This window comes from Melopsittacus undulatus, chromosome Z (genome assembly GCF_012275295.1).
Source record: "Melopsittacus undulatus isolate bMelUnd1 chromosome Z, bMelUnd1.mat.Z, whole genome shotgun sequence".
In the NCBI taxonomy this organism is placed as follows: Eukaryota; Metazoa; Chordata; class Aves; order Psittaciformes; family Psittaculidae; genus Melopsittacus; species Melopsittacus undulatus.
Window position 1 is genome coordinate 100,776,790 of NC_047557.1, and position 22,236 is coordinate 100,799,025.

Genomic DNA, 22,236 nt, shown 5'->3' on the forward strand with positions numbered 1-22,236 from the left:
AGCACCTATTTGTATGTGGCCCAGATTTATCCATCCACAAGATTTTCCAGTTCACTCTAAGATCAAATCTCACATGTTATATGATGATTTGCAGCACTTTGCTTTTCCTGCCAAGCTCCTTATGACCAGATACAGACAGCGAGAATGAACTTTTAAATGGAAATTGTACCTGAAAAAAATACTGTATGTATCTGATGTGAAGACAATGATGAGACTTCAAGAGCTTCAGTGACTTGTTAAAGCCAGAGGGAGCTACAGAAATTGATGTGTTTTATTTTTGTAAGCACTGGGAGTAAACAAATGAAGGACAGTTTCTTCCAGGTATCTGTCACAGTGATGTTTGGAATTAGCAATTTGGTCCACTGTGTAAAGATAACTATAGCAAAGAGGCAGTAAACAAGAAAGTGGGCCAACCCCAAATTAGAAATCTGTTTTTTTCTGACATGAAACACCATTTTCTAAGGTTTTTGAAATCCCCATACTCTAATTTTCTCAACTTTATCTGAATTTTTTTTAGTGGATCATTTTAAATTACAGATGATCACGTAGTCCTCATTTTCTGCTTCTGTTGAATACATTCCTTGGCCTTTCATGGGTCATAAAGTAAGTGAATTTCCTCATTTTGTCTCATGGTTTTAGCCACGTACCAAAGCTCAAGCCTTATTTTTAAGCAAGTAATCTCACATTATGCTGAGACTTCTGTGCACACCATAGTATTTGCTGAGACAAGTTTGCTTTGGTACTGCATGCCCATGTATGGCTTTTTGCCCTATGTGTTGTCCGTCAGACAGCTGAAGAAACCATGAGTGCAGGATATGTATCCAAAGTGTCTTGGATAGTGTGATGGAGTGTGATGGTCCCCTAACCACAGGGGCTTAGAAGTTAACTGGAACTGTGTTTCTGTTCGCCCCATCCTTTGTGCCATATACAAGATTACACCTGGAGCATGCGGTTCTTCAGGCTGTCTCTTTTTATTTAATATATTGCAAATTAAACCTTTTTCTCCCCTTAGAATAGTCAGGCAAAAAACTCCAGTTCTGTGTTGGTGTCTGATGTTCATGGATATGTGTGTGGATGTTGTAAGCTTCCTTTGGCCAGGATGCCTTAACTGCTTTTTATGGTGGGAGAAGGTTTTGTTGAACGTAGCTTTGAACTAGTTCTTGAGCCAGTTTTAGCACCAGCTTTAGATCAGGTTGCTAGATTTGTAGGTTAACATACAGCATGGTTATCACTCTGCTCCTTACGTTTGATGATGGTCAGTTAATGGAGTCAGTAGTCTGTAGTCTTCGGGCACTACCCCTGTTAACCTCTGAAGGGGCAAAGGACTCTGTCTAATTGACAGGCATTCATTTAAAAAGATGATGGTAAATCTTCTACACATCACCCAAAATATTGTTTAATTTTTCTAGAAATGGGTGTTCATTTTTGTAGGCCAGGATTTGGGGGGTTTGGGTTTGTTTCTTTTCTTTTCAAGGGTAAGTCACCTTTCTGTCATTGTTCTCTAGCTATGTTGTTTTTCTCTGCTGGAAACACCAGATTTGCCCTCAGCCTTGTTAATAAAATAAACTACTTGGAATAATGCAAATTATTAATTCAAGTGTTTATATGGGCAGGTGTTTCCTTTTGTTTTCCCTTCTTAAAGGAGTCACTAATAGCACCTGTTGAGAGAGCAGAGCCTGGCTTTCCTTCTGTCTTGCTGTTAATGCTCACATATCAGAATAGGGACTGTATCCCAGTGGAAAAATGTGAGTAACAGTCATGTGTCTGTCATCCCCCTGGGCAGGAAACCATTCACATGTCCAGAATGAGTCTGAAAGCTGTGGCAGCTCTTGTCTAGTTTTTGTTCTCTTGACATAGTTTTTGTTGATACTACCCTTCAAGCTTCCATAGAAAGGCTTGTTTGCATAGCAACCCAGCCACCTCTCCTCTCATGTGTCCCTGCTGGAGCAGAGGATTGGTCAGCTGTGTGGTGAGATAAAAGAAACGGACTTAATACAGTAAAAAAGATTTGAAAACAGCATTGAAAGGTGGACTACTTCTGGATGGAGATAAAGGCAAATTTTCTGACCTTAAAAAAAGCATTAATCTGGCACTGAAGTGAGCTTCTGCATACAGAGAAGAAATTAGACAAAAATGTCAGGACTTGTAACAGGGAAGTAGAAATGATCAAGAGCCACTTCTCTGGTGATATAATATTAGGTGTAAAGAAAGGCAAAGAAGTACCTTTCCACATAGCACTCAAAATGCATTCAAAATGCAGCAAGGCCATTAGGAAGATGAATTAGAGAAAAATACTTCAGGGCAAAACAAGAAAGGTGTGTGATTAACTGAGTTACAGATGAACATATGCGTTATGCCTCATTGTGTGTTCTTCAACTGCATTCTTCCTCCCCAGTGCTTCACATGGTGGTTGTGTTCTGGTTGCGTTTAAGAACAGAAGCAGCTCTGTGTGGTTGTGCTGTGCCTAGTTGAGTCCTGACTCTGTATCTGCCTATTAGAGTGTATTTCCTAAACAACCTGACTCATCTAGGTTCTATCTAGATAATGTATAATGCCTGATAATACATGTAAAGAACCATTTCGTTGAGCATAAGAGGCTGTTTGAGTGTATGGAACTTCAAGTAATGAAGCTTTAATCAATAATATTAATGTACTTAATTATTCAGAGAGAACTTCAATCAAATTCTTTCTGTCTCTCTCCTTACTCAGTCTTTCTCCTGCACCAGTTGTTCAGAGCAGTTCTGCCTTAATCATAACGTAGCCCTATATTTCCTCTTTTCATCAGGTTTCTGGTGTGCCATCCTCATAGTATTTGCTCTATGCAGAGTGCTAGGTATGTTGGCAGGCTGGTAGGAATTATTCTTATACGTGGTAAGGAATAGTTTAGCTTTTGTCCCCTCAAGTAGCTGCAGCAAGGCAGAGTCACAGTTAACTTTAGTCATGTAAGTTCCACTTCATTCAAAATGATTATAAAGCAGATTCCCTTTCGGTGGAAGCTTTTAGAACACGAGGAAAATGCAAGAGATAATTTAATGTGGGGCTTGTCTTCATAGGTCAGAATAACAAGATAGTGTCTTTTTTTCCAGGCTGTTAGCAATAAAAGAACAGTTTCATGTGGCAGAAACAGTATGTTCTGGACTTCATGCCAGTGAAGAGGAGGGGAGAAAAAAATATTATTTAGCAAATCTAAAAGAATCTTTATAATTTGTATAGGTTGATAACATTTATTAAACAAGCCTGCAAGTCAAAGGTGGTCCATAAGTAGCAACAGCTCTTACATCCGATAGTAGCTGTGAACTGGAAGTAAGGTGTTGCTAGGGTATAGAATTATTTACTCAGACTTCCTAGAATTTCTTTGCCAAACTTCCACATTTATGTCGAGATATTTTTGCTTTGACAGCTCTTCCCAGATTTTTATAAAACAGTCAATTTATCTTCAGGAACAGACTGTTGTTTTCCCTGATAATGTTAACCAGACTTGTGGTGAGGCCAGACACAGTGGCATTCCAAACAAGTCATAATTAATCCAAACCACCTTATTTTTCAGATGGCACCTGGTACTGCGAACAGAAAGCAGCCAGTGTGCCCTGTTATATAGTTTAGGATAAAAAGGTTCAAATAAAATACGTATTTAAAAATTGCAAGTGTATAAAAATATATTCTGAACAGAGCATTAAGTTCTGATTTCAACAGAAAAGTTTGAGGGACTAGCTGCCATATGCATCAGCAATAAATATATTTCCTTACAAGTTATTGTAGTGGATAAACTGATATTTATAAAGATATCAGTATTGCATAATCTAACATTTGCTTCATACTGTTTTTAAGCTTCGCCGTAAACTTACATCTGACATGTGGTATGACTCAATCCAAAGGTCATGTTGAAAAGTGTTTTTTAGTGTTTTAGTCGCTTTTATGTTATGTTTTATTGCATACTTTTGGCTTGTACTCTGGTGAAACGCAGGCTCCTTAACCTGTGCCAGTATTGGGAAATAAAGATGCTGCTTGCGGGAGGTCATGTTAAATGTGCAAAGGATATGCTCATCTGTCTGAACTCTCGTCGTCCCATTTCGTGACTAGAAGGATTATGGAAAACAAGGATTTGTGACTCTGTATATACTGTGAAACTTACTTTAAAGGCATTTATTGGAAGATAAATCATGTAATTACTTTTCTGCATTTTTATCATTCTGAAGGTGTGTGAAACAACAATGAAACATGATAAAGCTCTAGTATGAGAGGACTAAGTGACTCCTGTCAGGAAACATTGTTTTACTCCACAAACTTGAGCAAACATAGAAATCAAATCCAAATGGTCGGCGTCAGTGAGCATTGAAATAGGACTGGAATGTTGTTCTATCCAGTTCCTGTAGCATTGTCAAGATTTGTACTGGGAATTCTGTTTTTTATCTGTGGGAATTCTGTTTTTTATCTGGAATGAGAGTCTCATCCCAGGTCCTGTGTTGTGTCCATCACTTCCGCAGCAATTGGTCATCCTTCTGAACTCCAGTTCTAGTTTCTGGTTAGTCTGGAAGCCACCAACTTTTGGCATTATATGCAAGAATTGGTTTCAACTGAGGGCTTAGTATTCTTCTTAAAAAGAATAGTTCTTTTTCCTGCCAAGCTGAGTGACTGGGGGGACAGAAGTCAAAAAAGTTATTTACATATAAATATGTGTGTTTATGCACAAGAGGATAATATCTGGGGATAATTCTGCTGCTAGTAACCATGTGCTTGAATAGAAGATGCACTTGGCAGATGATTAGTGATTGATTTGTTATCTTTATGCTGGGCCTGTTCCTTGGTAAACTGTTCAGGAGATAATATAAATTACTGTCCAGTAAATTTGAAGACAGACCAGAGTTTTGATCAGGATCTCTGGCTACATTTGAATGATTCCTTTAAACACTATTTTAAACTCATTAAATAAGGTACTGCTCATTTGTGATTATTATTTAAATTCATAAATTTATCATCTGGCTTAGACTCATTTTGATCTGATGCTTTTGGGGGAAAATGTAGTTCAAAGGTTCTAGATTGCTGAAGTTAGCTGTACTTGAAGAATGTTATGGAGTTGCAGTAATCTTCATTTTTAGGGGATGACTAACTTGATGAATGAGAATGCTGTGAGTGGAGTGTGTTCTTTCAGCTGCTGGCCTCTAGTAAGATGCACTTTAAACCGAATCTGACTAATTGCACCATGTAGGCCAGAACAACTGGCAACAACTCTGGTCACCATTGGTGGGAATTTGAGGGTATCTGTAGCCAATCTTGTGATCCTATTAGTCATGCTAAATTTTAAAGAGGCTCATGGAGACTATGAAGAAAACTGGAATGGTAACTTAAGAAATGCTGACTGTAACTTGAGCTCGCCTGTTTCATTCTGTGCCACATTAGAATTTGCACAATCTCTGTTTTTAGAGGATTACCCCAATGGAACATGGCTTGGAGATGAAAATAACCCTGAGATGCGGGTGCGTTGCCCCATCACGCCTGCTGACATGCTGCACATCAGCACGAACTGCCGTACAGCCGAGAAGATGGCGTTGACTTTGCTCGATTATCTCTTCCATCGGGAAATTCAGGCCATTTCCAACCTCTCAGGCCAGGGGAAGCATGGGAAGAAGCAACTTGATCCTCTCATGATTTATGGAATTCGCTGTGAGTATGATACTGAAACCTTTGAATTTATCCTCTGTTAATGAGGCAGAAACTGTCTGCTTACAATTAAAACTAAGTTATGGAAGAGCAGGGTGTGTATTATTCTTGTCAGGCAGATGTTTTGTTAGCCTTTGTTTGTGAAGGAATCCTAATGGGCTGGTTTAATTTGTTTTGTTGTGGGTATTCACCAGAGATTCCTCAATCTTGTGATCTGAATTGGATCTTCCTTGCAACTACCAGCTGTGAGCACAGCAAGTGTAGTAAAAATGGGATAAATAATACTTTCTCAGGTAATGGAACGAGTAATGAAACAAATTACACAAATTTAAATATTATTCAAGTGTCTAAAACAGTATGGTCTTGCCTCTTAAGTTTTTACTTCCCATTTTTATGTATTATTTCAGAAGACTTGTTTACACTGAGAAGAAATTTGCAATCTATTGTAAAGCAGGGATTAAGTATCATAAAGTCTCTGGATTCTTAACAGAAATGCATATGATGCTAATATTCTTTGGTCTGCTCCAGTGTACATGGGGTTTTTGGTTATTAAAGCTATTAGGTATTAATGAGCAGATACTTCTTATATTGAAGATGCATTTTTTTTGGTCAATTTTAAAGTATTCGTGTTTTTTGAGTATGGAATATAACAGGCATAGCCACTAGTTTTTAGTAAAAAGAAGAATCTGGACATGCATCTTGTACATATAGAATATAGTAGCCACTAGTTTTGAGTGAAGAATCATCTGGACATAGGGATCTTGCCTTGATATGGTGACTTCTGGTAGACGATTACTGTGTGAATACATTGGAGACGGCCAAGTGTTCCATGTGGTATGGTGTAAATATTTTCTGGTAAAGGAGGCAGGTGAAGGTGTCTTGCACAAGTGTTACAGCTCTCATGTGATACCTTTGCTATGCATGTAAAGTGGAAACGTATTCAAAGGTTAGTGTGGAATCGATAGTCTAAAAATGACCAACTTCACTAGCTGAACTAGTTTTTAATATACCATTAGATCTCACTGTTAAGAGATTCTTTATAGTCACATCTTATGTAGGTCACCAATGAATTAGTAGAGTGGGAATGATTTGTTATACTGGAGTGTTTTGCATGCAATTGCCAATTTGAAATGCTAGTTAAGGCTTAAGAGCACAGCCAGAGAGAGCTTTCTCTGACTGGTGTTTGAAGAATTTGATGTTTTTATGCTTCTGTTAGGGCAATGTGTTTATTAGTTGCATGGAAAAAATCGAGAAGAATAGTTGACTGTTCTGCTTTCTTTTCATTGAACGGAACTGAGGAAATACAGTTCTATTGACCTGATTTTTTTCCGAATACTAGAAAAAGGTAGGCAAATCTAACCCCTTCGATTTGCTGCATCAGGCCAATTTTTTGTCTCATTACATACCTGAAACAGAAGACTTGAGGCATCTATTCAAACATGTTAAATGTGTACGCTTAAGGGAGATTATGATTCAAAGTAATTGTGAACTCCAAAACCTGATTATTCATCTCAGTATAAATGACCTTGTTCCATTGTGGTTTTTAAAACTTAGATTTTGCTTGACAATAGTTTTTAGAAACATGAAGAAATGAATCTTGCTCCGATATTAAAGCAAGTTCCCCATCACTTAAATCTGTGCGCACAAATCAAATGAGGGAGTTTATAACTGAGTGGGAAGAACAAGCTTTTGAAAATGTGAGTGTGGGGAAAGAATGTGCACATGTGACTGGATGCTCAAGCTAGGGATTATGTCATTTATATGAGGCATTCTGACCATGAAGAAATGGGATTAGAGAAGTGATCCCTGCACTTGGAAAAGGTCTGCAGTGGCAGAAATGTAACAGCAGTGGATCAGAAGCAGCAGAACTCGGAACGATGGACTGGGCACAGAAACCAGTGTCTGTATCTTTGGTGTCATAAGCACAGTTCAAGTTTGGGATCCAGGTATCTGAAAAATATCTTTATTTCTTCATGTTGGCTAGTGAGTTGCTTTCTTTTGGGAGCTAGTCCTTTAAAAACTGGGAGTTGTGTATGTGTCTGGAAAAAAATACCCTCTGTGTGAATCTGACCAGAATTTACTTTTTGGGGTACCTAAATGTTAATGGTTATTGGCAATGACAAAAAAACCTGTGGCAACAAATTAAGAAAATGCATGTAAACTTGGTGATGCAGCAAATTTAATAGTAATGATATTGGTACAGAAGCGATGATTTTATGTAATAATATATCATTACTGCCAATAATTAAGTCGAAATTTGATTTCAGTAACCTTTTCATGAATTCCCTATGATGTGAGTGAGCATATGGATACCTCATAGCTTTTGAGGATGAGATTCTGGCCATGTTCATTTCAATGGTACAACTCCTCTTGAGGTCAGCTGCGCCACGATTTAATCCCTAATATTTGTCAGTGAGGTACTGGGAAGAGCTGTGCCATGCCATGCCATAACTACTTTGCTTTCAGCTATTTACCAGTGAAGCATTGTTCCATAAAATCCAACAAAACCTGGGTGCAGTGCTAGCATGGGAATGAATTTAGGCGGTTGTCCTACCAATGTGGTTTGCTTCTTCTGGAAGCAGTAATGCTTTGATTCATTATTTTAAACTTAAATGAAAAATCTAATGTCATCAGCCTTGCATTTGCCAATCATAGCTAGAAAAGCTCAAGCCAATATAAAGGATTTTATTTTTCCTTTTGTTTCAAGTTTCTTAAAGTTTGTCAGTGGAAAGATTCCTTCCTTTCTTGAAAATACCAACCAAGTCTGCATTTAATAGAGAGAATATTTTGTATAATATGCAGAAAGTATCCAAAATGAAGAGATGTATGTTTATTAAAAGATCTTGATATGCTGAATTAGGTTTACCACAAGAGGGATGAAAGTTTATCTTTGGAAATATAAATATTCACTTGTGGTATAAATTCGCTTGTGGGGTGGCAGTGGTATTGAGGAGAGTTTTTTGGGCAAGAAACCAAAATGACTTAAACACACTATATGTCATTAAGTAGCTCATTACTTCAGCCCTACTAAAAATATAGACATTTCTGGTGAAATATGATATAAGAATATCCACAGTTGTAATTTTCTTTGTGCAACAGAAAATACAGGTTTAGCTCTCTTTTGAGATTTTATAGCAATCTCCACCAATGAGTTTGAAAAAAACAGATTTCCATATTCAGAATTTCACATTTATAAGAAACTTGATAGCACAAAGGATGATGTTGCATGTTGTTTTGGAAAAAATTGAGAGGGGATTTCTGAAGTTTGTAAAAATATCAATAGTTCTTTTTTAAAATAATCCAAATGAAAACAAGGCAACATCAGTTAAATGAGTTAATGTTTGTTTCATCCAGAATACATCACTATTGTTTAAATAACATAGATAAAAAAGTATTATCTGAAAATACCTTACGCTAAAGTCTTATTTTTAGCTATACGGTAAATTGTGTATATTCTGTTTCAGATGACACAATGCTTTTTAAGATGCAATTAATAATGTAGAATAGAAAGAAATTGGTAATGAGTAATTAGAGTTTTTGTTGTGTTGTAATATTGCTCCCAGTAAAGATGGGGCCACTTTTCTACTGTACTAGTTGCAGGCAATGTTAATACACTTTGCTATAAGAGTCAAACACAGCTACATGTCTTTAGAGGGCTGCTGAAATGAAATTAAGCACTATACTGCTTTAGAAAATTCATTGACACAGTAGTGCTTGAGAAGGAGACCACCCACATTTGTTTAATAGGAAACACATTTGACTCCTGCTTAATTGTGTAGCATATGTCAGTTAGATCAGCGTATGTATATATGTGTATATATATGCTTATGCACATAACTCAAATGTAATGTGGGCTGGGCTGGTTTAAACAACTTGTAACTTGTGTCATGTAAAACCTGTGGATCATGGTAAGTCACTACTGTTTCAGCTTCTCATTTGCTTGTAGTGAAGATTTTGATCTTAATAGCAATTCAGGATGAACAACAAACACACCATACTTCTGTTTCATCTTTCTCAATCGTTATCCTTTTTTAAATACTGGAGGAAGGAGAGTAAGTTGCTTCTCAGAGACAAACAGCTCTAATGTTTGTCACGGGTGAATCTTGTTTTATGGCATACTGCAGACTGCTGCCATTATGTAGAATGCTTTATTTAAATAAATACTACCGTTAGTGAAGGTGTACACTATAAATACATAATGTATTTAGTATTTTCTGTTGTGGGCTCTTTTTTTTTTCATTTTCACTTAAAAACCTTTACTGTTGTATTTTTATAAACGATACCCATTTTTCCTTTATATTCTTCTTTTCTTTCCTCATCTTTGTATGCTTTTTTGTACTCTCTATCTGTCATCCTTTTCATTTCCTGTTTATAATTATGGGCTTCATGTGTCTCATTTCTGAATATTGTACTAGTCACTAGTTATCACACTGTGTAGTGTACACACAATGGCTTAATACAGTGTTACACCCAGATGCAACAGAGATTGCTACAGGTCTTGATTAACAGTAATTGTAGACATCTATCTAGGCCTTGGATTCCATCAGGAGACTGTTGAAGAACTTCCAGAAAAATGAATTTTTTTTCAATTTGCTTTTTGTCCTATCTCTTTAATATCTCATCAGCACTAGAATTTGATGTGTTTCTGTTATTTGGACTGTTGTAACTGCATTGCTAATTGTCATTTCAGTCCATCCCCCTTGAGAGATCAGACCCAAGAATCAATCATGCTTTGGGTACTCTGGAGGTCTAGGGGAAGAAGAACTGGGTTAGTGGCAGTGCTCAAGGTAGTAATTTGTTGAGGACCTCTGATGTTTTCTGCTTAACCCGTGTTCCTGTTTCTTCATTATATATAACGTTAATCTTCCAAGCTGTAGTAGTCTAAAAAGTTGTGTGGTTTGTATCCGCATGGATGAGCTAATCTTGTGGTCCCTGGAAATACTTTTTGCCAACATTTTCTTCTCCTAGTAATAAATAATGCAGTCTGTAGGTCTTTGGAAATAAAAACTCGCTTCAGCCTGTTCCTTTGAGGACTGTGGTGTTATCAGATGCTGCAGTGCATTTCCCCTCAACTGCCAGATCATGGCTTAGAGGTAGGACTGGTTTCAGTTCACAGTTTGAAGGGTTGAGTGTAGGCAAACAAGAACTGGCCTGGTTCTGCGGCATCGTGCCTGTGGCAGGTGGGGCGGCTGCAGCAGGTTCTCCTGAGCTGTGTGCTATTCAAAAGCCATAGCCAGTGAACCTCCTCTACCTGACAGGTTCAGATTGTGGTTCATGCTGAAGTCCATGAGTGGTGGTTGTTGTTAGGGTCGGAACTTGGGAAGAGAGGAAGGAGAGTCTGAAGCACTGCTGAACCAGCTCATGCTCAAGAAGAGAGCTCAGCGTGTCTTTAAATGGAAAGAAGTGAAAGAAAGCATTTCTGTTGTTTTCTTGTATTCAGAAAGCATGAGTGGTTTTTTTTCTGTGGCACCCTTGGGAAAAGCCTTGTGATGCAGCAGTGCTGCTTTTTTCAAACATGTTGTCTTCCTCAGAGTGGTGAAAGTCTGGCTTCAGTTCCAGATAGCTGCTTCTTTGTGAATCAATTAAATGCTGCCACATGGAGGGAAGTGATAACCTCTTTTGAGGCTAGGCAAGAAGATAATATGAGAACCCATTGAGTTTATCTCAGCACTGCAGTTCTCATAAATGGCATCAATGCTGGCACTTGCTTACTGACTTTATGTAAGTGCTGTAATTTAATGCTGGCTGTTGTTTTCTTCTTTCCTGAGCACTTCTGTTTATTTCAATTACTGTCCTGGCCAGTTACTGTTTAATAAGCAAGAGAGGAAAAAAAAGGCAGCAATTTTGGGAAATAAAATAAATTATTGGCAATGTGTTTTCTCTTCGCTTCTCACACTTCTCTTTTTGTCCTTGCATTATACAAGTGATGAATTTAGTATTCCACTCTTGAATGTAAGCAGCTGTTTAGGCTGTCAGTTGCAACTGTGATTGCATGTAACTCGATTGTGAGTGATGTGCTTTCAAGTGTTTTTGAGTTCATAGGCTCTACAGAAAGAAGAAAACTGATGCATTAGGTCACTTGGATCATCTCTTTCCAGCCAATGCACAATTGTTCCATCCTATTAATACTTTTATGCTTTGGCTGGACTTCTTTAAAGTATGTGCTGAAGTGCACTGGTCCTCACTTCTTGAGAGGCAGCTAAAACCAGTCAGATAAGTCTGTAAGCATAAAAGCAGTTTTCTCAGGGACTTTAAATGTTACTTGGGGGATGTATGATGAAAAGAGGGGTGAGTTCTCTGAGTTGTAGGAACAATGTGCTCAATGGGAAAGTTACTGCTAGAAAAAGATAACTTAGTTGGACAAGTGGTGGGTTTTTTTCCTAATGAAAATCAAGGGAGTCTTGTGTAGATTTCAGAAGTCATTACATATTCATGTATTAGCAAGCCCCAAACCCTGATGTCAGCAAGAACTATTGGACCATTTATAATCAATGTGTTGAGTGTGATGTCCAGGGTTCATCTTTATCAATACTGAAGATTCATCCAAGCTATAAAGCTGTAAGTGAAATAGAAGACTTTTTGTATCACTGTTGTACTAATTACTGTTTTCTTTGGGCTCCATACATGGAACTTCTCCAGTGTTATGACTGTCTGCAGGGTAGTTACTTCAGTGTGCACTGCTGGTGTCCTTTTAGGGCTGAATTCAGAAGATGCAGAGTGTGCTTTGCTCTCACCATCTGTAGAGGAGGCTGGTGGTAACCCAGAATCACTCGGGCTCAGTTCCTGCATAAATAAAATATCCTAATGAACTTTCAATGGACTCCAGACAAGAAATATTTTCTTTACTATTGAAGGCTTATGAATGACAAAATTGAACTTCAGCTGTGTGGTTTTTAGAAGACGTGAAGAGCCTAAGAAAGTATTTGATCCCTTTTGAGAGGGATCCCTTTCTGAGAGGAAAAGCAGCTCAGCCACCAGAGATTGATCGACGGAGCAATAACGTACATTTGTCTGGAAAACGCATTGTTGCATGCAAAGGGGAGCTGTGATTTCACAAAATCTCATAAACGGAATTCCAGAAAGTTGCATAGCTTTTCCTTTCCTGGCTTTGAACTTTCTTTTCTCCATTTCACAAGGGTTAAAGAGCAAAGTGAGGAGATGCCTCGAGCTGACTGCAAGTAGAACGTAAATAAATTCCCGCAGCGTTCAGGTTTCTGTCGTGCCAGTCCTTTCCAAACCCACAAGCTCCTTCGGAAGGGGAGAAATCTTCGTTGTTGATTCATAAGTGAGTTTTTCTTGGCGGCACGTGTGGTGGCGTTTGCCATCCAGATGGGCTCCTGAGGCTCTGCGGCGAGGGCTTATGTAACGGGATGTCTCGGGAAGGGGGTGGTTAAAGCAACAACCCTCCTTTTTCCATCAGCCCTGCCGCTGATTCTGTCAGATCACATTGTGCTGCTCTGTAAAAGACAAACAGCTGTTTAATCAACTTCGCTGTAAGGCTGTGGTTATCAAAAAGGACCTGATGTGTGGTTATTGGCAGTGGCTCCTTAAAATCAGAAATGCTTATTTTGATCTAGTGTTATTGCTTCCATTTAGGTGATTCCATTTGTTTTGAGTATCAGACTTTGATTTCAAGCAGTAAGTTGATCCTTTGGCAATAAACACATCATATACTTAGGTATGTTGCATTCCAAAACAGATAAAACTTATGGAATTGTTTCTCCCAGTGAGTAAAAGGAATAGCAAGATCTTTGCTTGCTGACTGTGATCATAAATGAACACTGACATTTTGAATGTGTAAAACTCAAAGGTGAAAATCTGAGAGCATGATATACTCTAAGTGCATTTTTATTATGCAAAAATGAGGTAATAGTTACTATGTGCCCATTAGGTATTTAATTTGAAAGGAGATTGTTAGTGGCTGGGTAAATCAAAAAAGCGTTGGAGTCTTTAGGTCCTAATCTTCATGAAAAGCCATTTCAGCTGAAAATGCTTGTGCAGTCTCTATGGAATGCTGCCACTGCAATTCTTAGCGGTACAGCTATAGCTATATGAAGTATGCAATTTTCCTTTCATATGCAGACCCAAATGTTGCAGGAATAATGTATTTGGGGAGGAAATGAAACATAGATCTTCTTTTTTTCCGGGGTATCTTGTTTTTATAAATGTTTGGATTTATGTACTATTTTTTTTTAGAGTAAGCAACGTGTTTTCTTTTAAAAATGGGGGAAAAATAGAAGCAAATGTATGTCATTTGTCCACCACCAGTGTGGTGGAGAACTTCTCATGTAACCTATGAACTGTAGCAAGCCTGTCACAGATGACATGAAAACTTTTCTGTTCTGGATTATAAAACTTCTGATTTGGTCTAGAATTACTTTATCATGGAGTTGATTTGATTAATTTAATAAGTTAGACAATGCTTTTGATAATTAGGCTCTAGTTATTAAACAGTTACATTTATGCAGGTGTTGATATTCTGTCACTGTCAGAGAAATGTGATCAAAAGACCCCTAAGGAAACTGGTATAACACACTGTGTGTAGCTTACTTCAGTTGCAGTATATGAGCAGGAAGATGAACAATACTCTATTTTTTGTAGTGATTAATTCAGTTGCTTTCATTTTACAGCACATCTCTGGTTCTGCAGTCTTGCTAACCTTTTATACCACTTGGCGTGTGCTGTAAGAGAGCTGGATATTGAGCAAACAAGCAAACACATGCACCGATCAAAATGCTGTTGGTTTTTGCCAGAATGGTAAAATTGAGGTTCCACTAGGTGGCATTATTTGCATGGTTTTGGCTGTCTCTTGTCAAAATAAACCAGGTTCTGCTCTTGGCGAAATAGATAAAAATAGACTGGGTATTTTTTTGCAGCAAGGTGGCAAGGTGTGTCTGAGTGTAGGAGCTTTTCTGCTTTAGAAGAGGTTACATTGGTGGAATTAGGGGATTCTAGGTCCTGATTAATTTTATTTTGGTTTTAAAAGTTCTGGTAGGGTCCCATAGACCTGCGTGGGTCTTTTAATTTGTAGAGCAAGAACATTTAAACTAATTTTTAATTTTATGTTACCTCTGGTTCTGTGTTTTGTTAAAAATGAAATGTTCAGGCAAATGTTTTAAATAAATGTTAATAAAAATGAAATATTTGGACAGAAAGCATTTAATTAAATTAGTTGTTAAATATTCTGATAATTGGAAGGTGATTATTATTTCTTTTGAGGAACAGTGCATTGCCAGAATGAATTCTTAGCCAGATCTTCGTATAACCATCCAGAAAGGGCTTACTTACATAGCATCTGTTTCAAAATGCTTTAAATCTTGTAAAATATAAGGCATTCTAGCTGTGTTTTGCAGAGAGCAAGAGCAGAGAAAGAGAAACCTCATGTCTTTGGGGTTGTACTGTTTTCTCATAACTCTTTTGAACCCCAACAAACAAAAAGCCCTCTGGATCTAGGAGCCCATGTATTTTACCCGAAGCAGAACGACTTTTGTAGGAATCCCATGTGAAAGGTGATTGCTCTCTTGGAGCAGGACTTTGATCTGGTATGCTTGAGACAAATGTGGAAAATAAATGTGGTTCCAGCCATCTGTCTGCATCCATCAGATCCTCGGATGTTCAGCTTCAGCTCGACAGAGGAAGTTGTAACAACTGAAGCACTGAATAATTCACTTTCACTTTAATCTGTAGAGACACGAGCCTTTATGTACGAAGACTTTTTATGCTTCCTAGTAGGTATTTAAAACAAGATGATTTCTGAGCTGTTTCCTCAAAAAATAGGGTAATTTGGCGTTATTGAGGAACACTTTCTTGCCTGGTTTGGTGTTCTATTTGTATAGTATTGTCAGCAGATTGCCTAAACAGTGTAAGATATACTAGAAAGGACATTTTTATTCTATAGGGTGAGTGATAGGATGTTACCTTAATGCATCCCGATTTTGGGCAATTCATAGTAGTCATAATTTGGGACAGTTGGTGTCTTGGTGGTAATTCTAAGACTGGTGTTACTGGGATTGTGGGGTTTGGGAATGGGATGCTATAGGCTGCTGTCACTTCAGCCTGCAGAAATTTGTCTGCAGTGCAGTCTCACTTGTATTCCAGTTATCTTGTAAAAGGTATAAAAGCACAGTGTTTAGGGTTTGGTTCCTTAAAGTGCTGACGAGTATTAATAAAACACCCACATCATGTCATCTGGAGCTGGGGAAATTATGCAGTATGAACAATCCACTCCTGGGTAAAGCATTTTTTAGTGTCCCTAAAGTTAGTTTTTATTCCCTAAATCATCGAATCGCAGGCTCACACTTCGGACTACAGGCTTTGTGGATGGTTTCCACATATGGAGGATTTCCTCAAACACGTTTAGCTTTTTCAGTTGTGTTCTTAATGGTATTTCTGAATTTCCTTACTCTCTTGTAATGACAGACTTAGTTTTCTTAGTGTAGGTATACAGTTTCTAGGTATTTGCTGTAAAGCAGTTCTAAAATCAGCAATTGTATTTTGTCATAAGGTTACATAAGTAAGACTCCTCATGATCTCTAGTATACAGCTGAATTTTTACTGTCCAAGTAGAAAGGGATTAACATGGAATTTTGAGGTTTATGTATTATTGTAAATTAATTGATGAGTATAATAAAATAATCTGTTTTCTATGGAATCTTATTTGCAGAAGCCCTCTTTAACCATCAGTCCTTTGCCTATAGAAACAGGGCATTTCTTGTCTTTAAAATCTGGCAATTGAAAATTTCCTAAAAAAAAAAAGAAAAAAATCAGACTTTGTGAACATTTTATAGGTTTTGATCTTTCTATTTGGCTGTTTAAATATTCTAGTTTCCAACACAGGTTTAGGAAACCCTTCTTTAAGTATGTATAGTACAATAGGATTTCAGTTGTATTTGAGGCTGTTCATCAGTACCCCCTGACTATGTTTGTACTACAGCATGTGCACACTCCAGTCCCCAGTAGTCTATAAATTTATAGCTGTTTGAAAGGTATGAATGTAATAGTTAAACAAAGGAACTGTAGAAATAAAATGGAAAACAGAGTAATTGCTTGGTAGCTGAATTTTTCTTCCCTCCTCCCTCGCTCGGAGTTTTTAACAGCTCCCCCCCATCTCTGTTTGGATGCTGTTTAGCCTGTGGATGAGAACAATGTTATGGAAAGTGGTTATCTGGTGACATGATTGATGTTTACAGGCATGTGATGTTCAAGAAGCTGCCAAGGTTCTGCCAAACCACCAGCTATAAGGGACAAGTTTTCCTTGTCTGAGGACGATGTTGCCCTTCCCTTCCTGTATCCTTTTGTCCAACCCTGAAACACTTTGGAGTTGTGGAGGGGGAAACTGCCTCCCAGCTGTGGAGCTCATCCCCCTCCCCAGCTGTCAAATGAGTAAACAATTACTGTTAAAAATTGTTTCAATATGCTCAATGCATGAGCATAATTATGTTTGAAGAATTGAAGCCTGAAGGCGCAAGATGTAACTTCAGAGGTGCTTAATTTTTTCCTCCGCTGTTCCAATGTTTAGTACAGCAGATTTTGTTGTCATATGCTATTCGTTTAATAAAAAGAACTCCAAATGTATGACCCTTATGTGAAAAAATGTGTTTTGTTAGCCAAACCCCCAAATAATCGCCCCTCTTCATGATTCTGTGCAGGCACAATCTGAAGCCCTTGTTTTTCATATTATTCATCATATTCTTGTCAATTAAAAAATAAGATTCTGTTCATCAGCATAATCACTTGAATTTGGAGTAGGACATCCTTTTCCTTTTTATGTCTACCTAAGAAATTACGTTGAATTTGGAAATGGAAGGAACAGTTAACCAAATCTGTTTGGATTACATGTTTAATGTAAATATGTGTTTTATACATATGGTAGTTAGATTTTTCTGGCGGTAACACTTTCCCTAACGTTACAAAATGTTACAACAACAGAAGCAAAGTTGGTGCCATCTCAGCATAAAGGGCAGCAAAGGAACTTTGCCAAGTCTGCGAACATAACAATTTACCTTTAAATTTCCTAAGGAAATCTGGTGTTCCTGAAGAATGTTGGGAAGCAGCACAGCCTAGCAGTACCCAAATGCAAGCTATTGACATACTTTGTTTTTTAGGAGGCTGATTTTGAATGCACTATCAAGCTGGAGTATTTTGTGTCTGGTTTTGATCTCACAAATGTCTTCTCTTCCTGTTAAATTTGTTCTTAATTAAATTTCTTTACAATTTAATGTTTTATGTGGATTGCTTCGTCTGCTGACTGACTTCTGACCTTTAAGAAAGTGTGGATTACTTTCTCAGGAACATTGTTTTTACAGGATTTTTATTTTTTTTCCTAATTAGTCCTGTTTGTTAAACAAACCCAACCCTTTCCCCTCCTGTTTTATACAGTAGATGCTCCAAAAGTTTGGAAGTATGGAATTCAGGCATCATTGCTGTGATGATCTTTATGTTTGTACCAGATTGTCTTCACTGCATTTCCAAGCCTTATTTTGCATTGAACCATAGAAAGATTTATATTGCGGTATATAAGAAGTGTTCTAGAACGTGGTGTGTCAGTCCTGTTAGAGTTTTATAGGAACTTTGTCAAGAATGTGCTGTGTTTCTAATATAGGATGTGGAAGGGAAAACTCAGTGTGATGCACCTGTCAGATTTAAAGCTGACTTCTTTAATTTTCCTGATGCACATATGCCTTCCTCCTAAGTCTTTTGCTTGATGGGATTTGAAGGTTGGTTCTGGCTTGTGAACCAAAGCGATTTCCCCTCCACGTGTTTCAGAATAGCCTGTGTCTTTGGGAATTCTTTGTGCAGACCTTTTTGTCTCCCAAGCTGGTGCTTGTATGTATCTGGTCTGTAGAAAGTACTCAAGCGCTTGCAATTTATTAACTAACTGAACTATTTTTAAGTTTCTGGTATGTTTTCATAAAGCTTTGTTTAGGAAGTGAGGTTTCCAAAGCAAGCAAACTTTGGACCCTTGGTGTTTAAAAACAAGCACATCCTTTGTATTGAATGTTACTTCAACCATCCATTGTCCTAAATAAAAAGACCGCTAAAAACACGGTCAGGCATCCTTAGATGATCTAAATCCTTTACTTCACTTTTCTTGTATAAGCGCCTCTGTCTTCCAAAATACTGTTGTCTTTTTGCCAAAGTGCTGACTTACATTGCCAAATGTGTTTTTTATGTGTTTTATCAGGGTTATGTGCCTTATAGATACTGTGCTGCTTACAAATTACAGCGCTTCATGCTGCTTTTGTCTAGCAAATGTTCCGAAAAAAGTCAAATCCCTTCTCATGGAAGAATTTCTGTCTTTTCTAATACGGACTTCCCCAAGTTAAAATGCCTCATTTGCAGAATCTCACTTTATTGCTGCCTTTCTGACTTTGCTTGGTGTTTGACAAACTCAGAATGAGACAGCTGACTGCTCTCCTGCGTGTGATCATTTATGGATAGAAAACAGAAAGTCAGCATGCTCCAGTTCTCAAATATTGTTTGCACATGTTTTGGGGATGTATCTCTACTACAGGTAAATCCTGTTCCTGATGTTATGGTGAACTTTTTATCTACTTAAAAAATACTGCGCTGTCGTTAGCCTTAGGTTTTTCTTCAGTCATCAGTGGACTGTTATGAAATGTGGTTTCTAAAGACCTGTTTGAAGAATAATGTTTTAGATTGTAATACCAACTGGATAGATTTGTACATCTGAAATTCATTTAACCTTTATATCGAATACCTTTGTACATAAAGGCTAATTTTTCATGCCTCATTTGCACGTGCAGTTACTGTGACTGAGTGGGTAGTTATGGTAAAAATCTGTGCAAACAGCAGGCCTTTCATCTAGACCAGCTTTACGCCTTCGACCACCGTAACAGTGAAGTAAGAACTGGTGAATAAGGGAAAAGAAATAAGCACACCTGGACTTGAAGATCTGTGCCTGATGTGTTTGGTCTCTCTAACCTAAAGTTTTCGTGTCTGACTCTACACTGTTTAGCTTGTTATTGATTTTCCCATGTTTTCCTCTGTAGTTGCGCTCTCTCCACAAAACTAGTGGTGTCTCTATCCAGTATTTCATGGCCAGTCCTTATCACATTGATTAAATGATAGCTTTTGTGATCAGTAAGTAGAAGGTCTTTTCCTGTCTTCTCTGGGATGTTCAATGTCACAGTTCTGGCATTCATCATCTTTCTCCAGCACTTGTCCTACATGGCTTAGGTCTCCTTGTGTGCACAGGTCACTGCACCTGAGGTGTCTTTTCCCAGCTAATTTATGTTTCTTTTGTTTTCTCCTTGAATTGAGTAATAGTTCAAATTCTTAGCTAGACTGCTTTTCTGAGAGTTTTCTCTCACCTATGGTTGATTCCTTCACGTCTCCAAACAGAACAACATACAATGTGCAAGTCATTAAAACGTATTTATGAATGAAATATGGACACTATTTCAAAGTCACCACAGAGCGTGTGACTGCTTTATGTAGGACTACAGAAGGACTTTTGTATGCACTGACAGCTGAAATCATATAAAGAGTTAAAGCACAACTATTTTTATTGGACACTTCTACAGACATTTATAAATGTATTTCTCTGTGTAGTGCATATTAGTAATAGATTACACTGAGAAATGTGGTCTCGGTATTCACAATGCAGAATGTGCTTTCCTTTTGCTGACACCTATGGAAAGGGAACTTACACAGCAGCAGATAATTTCAGCAGATTTTCCTCCTTTACTACTCCCACTGCCTTTTTGGACACATAATGTAGAGGTTGTAAAGCAGTCTCTTAAGTAACATGCTTGCTGTTGCTTGCCAGTGAGAAATCTTGGGGCCTTTAAAGTGCTTTTGAATTAGGTTTTGGATACCAGTGTTTTCCTCCTGTATGTTCTCTACTTCATTTCAAACTGCTTTTTGAACAGATTATAGAAAAAATTATCTGGAGCGTCAGAAAATAGATGTGTTTAAGAAATTATGATGACATAAGAGATAAAGTACTGTGCTTGACTGTGTTAGATCAGTAACCTGCAAATTGCAGTTTCTGAGGACTCTGGGCTCATTTGTAATACAAAGGAAGTACAAAGCTCTTTGTTTGTGTGAACGTGGAATTTTGCGCTGTAGGCTTCAAATCATTTGTCTTGACACCAAAAGGAATATACAAATCTTAAAGAGATCTTTCAAGCATAGTCATGTTGAGTAAAGGCATTTATTACAGCTTTGGAATGTTTAACTGCAGTATTCCACATCTAAACTGGGAAAGCTTATAAGTACTGAAGTTTTAGAGAATGTTATACATGTTCACATAGTTCTGTTTTAATTCCTCAGGTTTGAACCTTTGGGTTTTCTTTTTCAAGTGTGGGCTTTCTTTTTCCTTCTTTGCAGCCACGTGGATTATAGATTTCTGTTAACATACAGGCAGATGCTCTCAACTGTTGATGCTTTATGCAAAATCTAAACCACTTGGAAGCTTACAATGAAATAGTAAAAGTATGTAGCAATATGGGGAGGAACCTTGAAACAGCTGACAATGCACAACGCTTCCTTCCCACTTTTAAAGCCTTTTGTCCAGATGTTGAAACAAGTATTTCTTGTCATACCTGAAATAGTCTTTTTCCTCCCTCTTTTTCTTGGGCTTCCTTTTTGGGTGCACATGATAATGAACCTGGTTTGAGTTGGCAGCAGGACTCAATCTGTATGACCTTGGTTTCAAAATACTCAGCTCAACTCATGAGTGAACGTTGTATTTGTTTAACAGTTTGGCAACTTAGCACCGAAGACTGGGAAGTGTGTAATGTGGCTCTTTAAATGACTTAATAGTAGTGGTAACATTTTCAGAGGATTCTATTTTTTTTGTATTGCATTTTTATTGGATTCCGATGAGTTTTGAACTGAGCTTTAAAAGAGGGTTTGCCCTTTTTTAACAGGGAGGTTTATATGGCTTCGTACTTACCAGATGTATACATACTGTGGGGCACTACCAGTGAGAAAGAAATCTTTCTTGATTTGGCTTTGAAGTAGTGGATCCTTCTGTTAGTGTTGCACAGCTTTAATGTAATAGTGCAGTTTCCATGGATAGAAGTGTGGATTAGGAAATTTCTAATATTCTGATACTTAAAAATACATAACTATGGTTATTTATTTTTGTGAATATTTGTTGAAACCACATCACCATGGCTTTGGCTTTTTTCATAATGTCATTGTATTTCTTTAGGCAGTGTCAAGCATGAGGTGTGACAGTGTGTGCCATCTATGCGTTTTCTGGGAAAAAAAACCCAGATTTGTACTGATTTTCAGCCCTTTATGTTTTTCTCTAATTACAGGTCACCTGTTTTACAAATTTGGGATCACAGAATCTGACTGGTACAGAATCAAGCAAAGCATAGACTCCAAATGCCGAACAGCTTGGAGGCGGAAACAGCGGGGGCAGAGCCTTGCTGTGAAAAGCTTTTCAAGGCGAACACCTTCATCATCATCTTACAGTGGTTCAGGTAAAACAACCACACAATCCTCTCCTCAACCCACAGTAACCAAACCAACCCCAACAGGAACTGAAACTTATGGCAATAATGCCATTTGCTTTCAATACACCTGAAAATTACCTTGATC

At 37.8% G+C, this 22,236-nt stretch overlaps 1 protein-coding gene across 2 annotated transcripts in view; it reads left to right on the top strand.

Moving 5' to 3' along the window:
* Positions 1 to 22,236, top strand: part of BANP (BTG3 associated nuclear protein) — a 152,803-nt gene that overhangs the window by 48,094 nt on the left and 82,473 nt on the right. For both annotated transcript variants that reach the window (XM_034073136.1, XM_034073137.1), the window contains exons 7-8: positions 5,422 to 5,661; positions 21,951 to 22,118. In XM_034073136.1, coding sequence (XP_033929027.1) covers positions 5,422 to 5,661; positions 21,951 to 22,118 — 408 coding nt within the window. The remainder of the gene's footprint in view (positions 1 to 5,421; positions 5,662 to 21,950; positions 22,119 to 22,236) is intronic.